At 53.0% G+C, this 7,416-nt stretch overlaps 1 protein-coding gene across 1 annotated transcript; it reads left to right on the forward strand.

Moving 5' to 3' along the window:
• Nucleotides 1–841: 841 nt before the first annotated feature.
• Nucleotides 842–2,389, forward strand: LOC143423809 (uncharacterized). The gene is made up of 2 exons (XM_076895391.1): nucleotides 842–2,150; nucleotides 2,352–2,389. Exons 1-2 carry the CDS (start codon nucleotides 842–844, stop codon nucleotides 2,387–2,389), a joined length of 1,347 nt encoding a protein of 448 aa, XP_076751506.1.
• The last annotated feature ends 5,027 nt before the right edge of the window (nucleotides 2,390–7,416 follow it).

Genomic DNA, 7,416 nt, shown 5'->3' on the forward strand with positions numbered 1-7,416 from the left:
ATGGACGGCCGTTTTACGATTTTCAGCTGCGATTTCGCCGGCGTGATTTACCGGCGGCGCGCGTCTGGCGAAAAATGAACGCGTCCCCCGGTTGGGCGCGGGCGAGGCAAGGGTGCCCCGGCGAGTCCTTTTTGTCGCTTCTCATTAGCACGCGATCGTTTGAAATCCGTGCCGGAGTGCACTGGGAAAGAACCCTCTGACACGGTGGCTTCGCGATTCGTCGAATATCGCAGGCATGCGCCCGCCATTGGGAAGAGGGAGACAGCGTGTAAAGGAGAGGGAGCTGAGAGGGAGCGAGAAGAGAGGGTTGCTCGCGAGTGAGCAGCACGTGCGTAGCAGTCATCCTGGCGCACTCGCCAGGACCGCTTCTTCCTTTTCAAAACGATCTTTGTCACATCGACGGTCGAACGTCTGCCACGCGAACCTCTCCGCCTCGGTGGTGATAACTCTGGCTTCGGTTCGAGCGATCGTGGCTCGCGCGAGGTATCGTCGCGTCGCGCGCGTGTGCCCGCTTCGCTCGAGGCTCGTCGGAAGTGTCGATTTAGAATCGAGATCGTGGAAAGTTGTTGAAAGATGCAGTCGTCCCGCGCGATGCAACGGTGCTCGTTCGACAGGGAACTCGGTAACGATAGCAGCTCGCGGGGGAAATTTCTATCGGGCGTAGAGATCTTTTTCTCCACTCTGGCGTGGATCGAGGCGGTGGTCATCGAGGAAGAAACTGGATATTTTCCATCAAGACCAGCCGAGATGCTCGGTGAACGCGTAACGACGATACTCGCGGTGGCGTTAACCGGTTCCCTCGATTCGTAGACGCTCGATTCGATGAGGAAGCGATCGAGAGATGACAGTGCCAGAGGAGGACCGGAAGAACATGAGACACAGCAGCTCCTGGCCGGACCGGGCGACGCAGACGGTGAAAGTGCGCGTGGACCCGTTGTCGCGCGCCTTCACGATCATCCCGACGATTCGCGAGGGCCTCCACCCGCTGCTGGCCACGAGGGCCAGCTGGATCGACGAGATCGTTCTCCTCGATCGCGGCGGATCGACGTCCGTCGAGACGAAACGGCGATTCCTGGACGACACCGTGGCGATCGAGCGGGACGGCCGCAATGAATTAGGGGAAACTTTCGAACTACGCACACTGGTACCTGACGTTATGAAGAAAAGTTCCGGAAGAGAAATTGCGGGGGACGAAAGTACAACCGAGGGTCGCAACAGTGAGTCAAGATTGCCGTCGTCTCCCACTCGCGTGGAAACTCCGAGAGATCACCGTGTAGACAATAAGGGTACGCCCGAGAGAAGTGAATCAGGCCTCTTTCCCGCTGATGAAGAACATTCGACGTTACAAGGCAGGAGGGACGATACACTTAGGACGAACTTCCGATTGAAATCAATCGGTGAGCCCTGGATACCCTCGACTGTACGAGACGAACGTACACAAGAAGACGCTAAGGCGAACGTGTGGGAACAGCGAGGCGCCCTTCCCGTGGAGACAGTCGTGGAAATCGAGACGTCAAACATCGCGCGTCCTCTAGGCGAAATACAAGAGGAAAAAGAAAGAGAAGAAGAAGAAGAAGAAAAGGAACGAGGAGTAAGTTTGTCCCAACAATCATCCCCGAGAAGACAGCCCAACCCGCACATTCGAATAGTGGATTACGACTACATAACGAGCTTCTCGATCCAAGCGGAGAGGAGCCCGCAGCACGCGTGCCCGAAATGCACGTCGGAGGGTCTGCTGCGTGAACGCGTGGACCCGTTCCGTTCGCCGGTGTCGAGCAAGAAAAGCATCTCCGGCCGGTGTCAGGACGGCAAACAGGAAACGGCCCGTAAATATTCCCGCGCGGAGGGGAAAATGAGGAACAGCTGGCGTCGAATAGGGGCGAGCGGTCTAATTGGTGGCGCCAGGAATAGGGAGAGGGATAGGTACGCGCGTAAGAGGAACGGCGGGCTGTTGTGCAGGCCGGCGGGCGACGTTAGGAAAGAGGCCACCCTGAGGAGGCACTACTACCCGGAGGGTGGCTGGGGCTACGTGATCGTGACCTGTTCGGCCCTGGTCCATTTCCTTGGGATCGGGCTGCAGCTCGCGGCGCCTGGCAGCTGGCATCTAACCGCAGAGCTGAAGTTCCATCAGCCTGCCCTTCACAGCGCAGGTAAGCCATCTGTTTCCCTTTTTCTTTTCTCTCCTCGCCTCCTCCTTTAACCCTTTCACCGCGCTCGGGAACAAAGCGCGTACGCGCGGTCGAACCGCGGCACGATCGAGGGTTACCTTGCCTCTTGTGGATTCTGCGAAATTGCATAGATCCCAGTTTTTGCTTTTTACCAAGAGATTTTTTTTTCCTTTGCTTTTTTAGAGGAATATAAGCGAACGATTTCACTTATCGGCGGATAAGCTGCTGGTCGTTTCAGTCGTTAGTTTGAAGTCTGCTAAAGGCAATAGCGTTCAGTGGTAGTTTGGTAATTCGCTAATGGACGCGTGTTAAAAACCGCGTTCTTAATTGACCGTTGCTCGTTTAATCGAGCTAGACGTCGTTTATCTTAATCGGGAAGCTCCCTCGTCGAATCGTGGATAACACGGCTGGTTTTAGCCGCGCGAATTCGGGTGCCGACCAATCGTCTGATTGCGCTAAGTGAAAACCTTGTCCGGAGATACGATCGAGCGGGGCGTGTTGTAAATCAAACGATTTTTACGAGCTCCTTTTTTCACCACGATTTCGATCGGCGCCGATGCTGGTGATCGTTACGCGGGCAGCCCGTGATCGTGCGTTCCGAGATACGAAATTGCCCTTCGGAGGTTTGCGATAATGAATGAAGACAGGTGGTTGCTCGACGGTGGATGGTCAGGCGGCTTCTCGGGATTGGCAACTGGTAATTGATCGGATTCCACTTTTGTTAACGCAATAAAATCGTGAGGAATGATTCACTAGTTTCACGAGTGGCTACAACGGAGTTAGGTATCCGCGGTTCGAACGCCGCGCGGATCGAAAATGTCGGTGCATTGCGTGCAATTCACATTTGGCAATACTCGATCTTAAAAACGAGCGAGACCATAGTTGGAGCGAAATTGAAACTTCTTAATAATCCAACGCGACTCCGCTGCATTTGGATATTATGAGTCACTAGCGCGAGCTATGGTTGCCACGCGGCAACCGCGTCCAATTAAAAATTATATCGATACCTACTTGAAACGAAACGAAGATAGAGCGTTCGCTGGTGTTTTAAATCGGAATATGTCATCGAGCCGCGAGACGGATGATGGCATAAACAACTCCGATCTCACTTGTGGTCACGAGTCGACTATTCCGCAGCAGAGTTCTCGTTCTTTTTGCCTCGTTTAAATGCCACTTGCTGGCTCAGCAGGAGCCGCGCATTGCTCGTCCCACTATCGGATTCGCGCAATGAATAACCACGGATGGCCAATATTTCGAGCGGTAATCGACTTATCTCTCGACACTCACCTTCGAAACGAAGATACGGGACACCGTATCAAGGTGATCCTCGTATCGCGGTGGAAAATATGGTCGGACCGCTCATCAGGTTTCTCGATTCCACGGTATGCAAATGAAACGTTTCGCTTCGTTAACGACGCCGAGCGGAATACTTTCGGACGGCGGAATTACGTGTCCGATCCCACAGGTGCCGGCTGCAAATAAAAGGGTAAAAGGATGAACAGAGAGACGGACTCGAACACCGTTTTCTGGAAACGTAATCGTTACTCAACGACCGTAAAAGTAGCGGGACCAAGGGTAGCAGTGGGTGTTTGCGGTCGTTGCGAATGTCCGCCGTTATGACGATGTCGAGCGCTCTTTAATTTGGCCGGGTACGAAAACGTGTGGCGACACCGAGAAGCGAAGGAAAGAAAAATCGGGACGTTGTATCGGCAGTCTGGACGCGTCGCGAGAGTATCACGTACCAGCTTTACGCGTGCGAGGCATCGCGATGCACTTACGAAGGACCGATGAGCCTTCCATGGAGGACGGGGCATTAATTTGCCTGCTCACAACAGGTAAAACGTAACCTTTCGGCCGGACACGTGAGCCAGTACGAAATGGTCCGTGTTTGCGAGTCGATCGTCAAACGATCTCGCTTTCAGGCAGGAAAATTTGATAATCCTTCCCTTGACCGGTTCACAGTTTTCTAAACGATGATGAACAGTGCTGTTTCGCGTTTATCCATCGATCATCCGTCCGGTTCTTTCGATATGCAGGTTTAAACTTCTTAGTGACGAGGTGAGTGTTTAGCAGCGTAAAAAATTTAGAATCGACAACCAGTGACACGCGGGATACGATCTCCTAGCAAAACTATTCACCATCTGTCCCGCATCAGGATCATCTCCGAAGTCCATAAAAGTCAGCGAAAGAAAAACGTACAAAGTACTTCATCCGCTGTGTTTCCTACCGAATGACGCGGTACCGCCTGCAACAAGTATCCGTATATAGTATACGCTCTGCAACTTATCGACCGCTCGATCATAATTTCCACCGCTAGAACTTCGTGCTGGAGATGGATGCCAAAGCTGGTTCCCCGAGCCCGTCGAACGTTGATACGTACAGAAAGCGTCGCGACTCTTACAGCGCGGCGATAATCAACGAGACCTCGATCTCGGACGAAGGATCGTTGAACAGTCGTCGCTCGGAGACCCCGGTGAAATCCCAGCAATTGGTCCCGCAGAGAAGGGCCAAGTTGCCCGACAATTCCAGCCTCGAGTCCGAGAGCTGGTCCACGGTGAGCTCCCTGATGAAACGAGAGCTAACTAGAACCCCCTCGACGGACACCAGCAGGTCCTGGAGCGAGAGCAACGAGATACCAGATATATTTCTCTCGCATCCCGAACTGGTCAGCAGGCTGGCACGGTGCCGTTGCTTCCTGGCTGCGAAACTGTCGATCTCGTCCGAGTGTCAGTGCCAGTGTCGTTGCCAGTGCCGGTGCAGTCAGTGTCAGTACTATCGTCGCAAAATCTCGAGCTGCTCGAGCAGGGATCAATCGTTCCTAGGCGGTTTCAAGAGGAAGGACTCGAGCTACTCGGTGTCCACCTGCCAGAGCATCCTGCCACCCTCTTCCGGCAGGAACTCGCTCGCCAGTCTCTACCACGAGGCCAGGGAGGAGGGTACACGCGAGCAGGTACACGTCGACGGTGTGATCGAACGTCGGCACTCGGATCAAACGCAGTCACCACGCGGCGGCAAGATCAGCCGCGCAGATAGCCGCCGTTTCTCCGAACAAACCCTGGTCAGAGTGGCGAGCGAGTGCTGCGACAGAAGAAACAGCGCCTGCGTCGCGGAGGCTGGTGCTAGCAAACCAATCATCGCAAGAACCTGTCCGCGTGTCTACCCGGAGAAGGTCACCGGTGGCACCAGATCCGCCGACTCCTGGCCGCCCTTGCATAATGAAAGCCGCGAGGCCGAGCCGGCGAAAGAAGCGCGGATGGACGTACGTCTTGCTGGTGCGCGACAGAAAAAGGAGAAACGGGAGGAGAACGGTGCGAGCGAACGACGAAGGAGCAGCGTGAATATCACGCCGAAAATGATGAGGAGACGGTTCTCCGAGCAGCTGATATTGGAGGGTGGTTTGGGTAGCGTTCAGGACTACGAGGACTTGCTCGAGGGACCAGAGGAGGGGGCTGAGGAGGAGTCGCTCACCATGGTGAACGCTCGGAAGAGGATCACTCTTAAGAGGCATTATTACCCGGAGGGTGGCTGGGGACATGTAATCGTGCTGGTTGCGATTCTGGTGCAGGTCATCTGTCACGGTCTGCAGCTTGGATCGGGGGTGTTGCTGTCTTCGATGGTGATACAGTTTGAAAATGACGAGGCTCACACAGGTAGGAACCGAATGTCTGCTCTCGATGTTCTGTCGCGTCGCAGAATTCTCATCGATCGAAAAAATATTTTCATTGGAATATCCGTTGGATAGATCAATCGAATTATGTCTGTTCGGATCCGTGGCCGTGATCAGTGGTGTCTAATAAGCTTCCAGCGAGCAGTTTCTTGCGGTTAGCGAGGCGTGTACGATGTTCCCCGCTGTAGTCGGTAATTTCTTCTTTATGGTGAGGATCCTTGGGTCGTGCTGCGTATCATCAGTGTATCAACAGGCTTACAAACGAGCTGCATCGTTCTATATTGAAATCCTCACGTCCGATCTATGTCAATCGCAGCGTGCGTTAACCAGTTTGCAAATTCATTCCACTGGAAAACACCTTGCCTACTCCCTTTTTGTCGTCCTTCGATCTGACTCGTTCTCCAATTAGGAGTATTGCCAGCCATCTATTTCCAATCAGAGTTAATTCTGCAACGGAAAAAAGAAAACAATATCGCATTAGAAGCAGCGAACGAGTGGTTAGCAGTCGAACCACGTGGTCCCTGCACGCCGTCTCGAAAGCAATAAAAGAAGCTGCGCGCAAACACGAGTACCGTTCTACGATATACAGAAACGATCGACGGTTGTGTATATCTGGTCCACGGTAATGGCTCGACCATCTCGATAAGAAACGAAACTTTTCGCGGGACGAGAGACGCGGAGGTTAAGAAGCGCAACGTGTACGCGATTCCATACACCTGCACGGCAACTGTCGTCCCGGCAAACGGTACTTACCTACCGTAACTCGCACTCGCGGCTTGTACAAGTTTCGTTCTATATTGCACACGAGCGTGCACTCTTAACCCAGATGGGAGTCCTCGGCTCGCGTCCGGATACACGTGCGCGATCGCGGAACGCCGTCGGGTCGGTACACGATCTCTCCGCGCGAGGAAAAACGGATCCATCGACGATAATGGCGGCATAGCTGCACTCCCCTGCTCACCTAATTATTTATCCCCGTTTCTTTCGAGTGGTGTCTCGTTAAAGATTACAAGGCGCTCGCGAGCCGCTTACATCATACTCGCTCGCTTACGAGACCTCGTGTCACGCGGCGAGCGGAATTGTAAAGCGAGGCGTCATTAAGCCACCCGCAAAAAGCCGCGTCCGTCGTACCCGTACGATTCAGCTAAGCTAGATATCTCGTTATCGGAAAAATCCTGCCGATGTTTCTTCAGCTTCCTCTACTTTCAGCTCTATTAGACGAAATGCCTTGATTTATGCGTTTTTAATTTCAAATATTACGGAATAACAACGGTTCGGACGAGTGGTTGCAACTTTTCCCCCATGAAAAACTATACAAATCCGAAGGGAACAGGTTCTAGTCGGCCGTAGGATCGAGAAAATTGAACGTATTTTACGATAGCTACATCCGCCACGGTAAAAACTGCGACGTTAATGCGACAGCTTGAGAAAGGTGCAAGAAATGCATCAGAGACGAAATAGAGAATTTGTACAATTTTCTGCACGCACTATCCTGCGTGAAACTGAAACAGCATTATTCGTTCGGCAATTTAAAAGCGGGACGCGAATTTTGTTCCTCCAATTGGCCCACGTAACAAGTTA

The sequence above is a fragment of the Xylocopa sonorina genome, chromosome 5 (assembly GCF_050948175.1).
Source record: "Xylocopa sonorina isolate GNS202 chromosome 5, iyXylSono1_principal, whole genome shotgun sequence".
Lineage (NCBI taxonomy): Eukaryota > Metazoa > Arthropoda > Insecta > Hymenoptera > Apidae > Xylocopa > Xylocopa sonorina.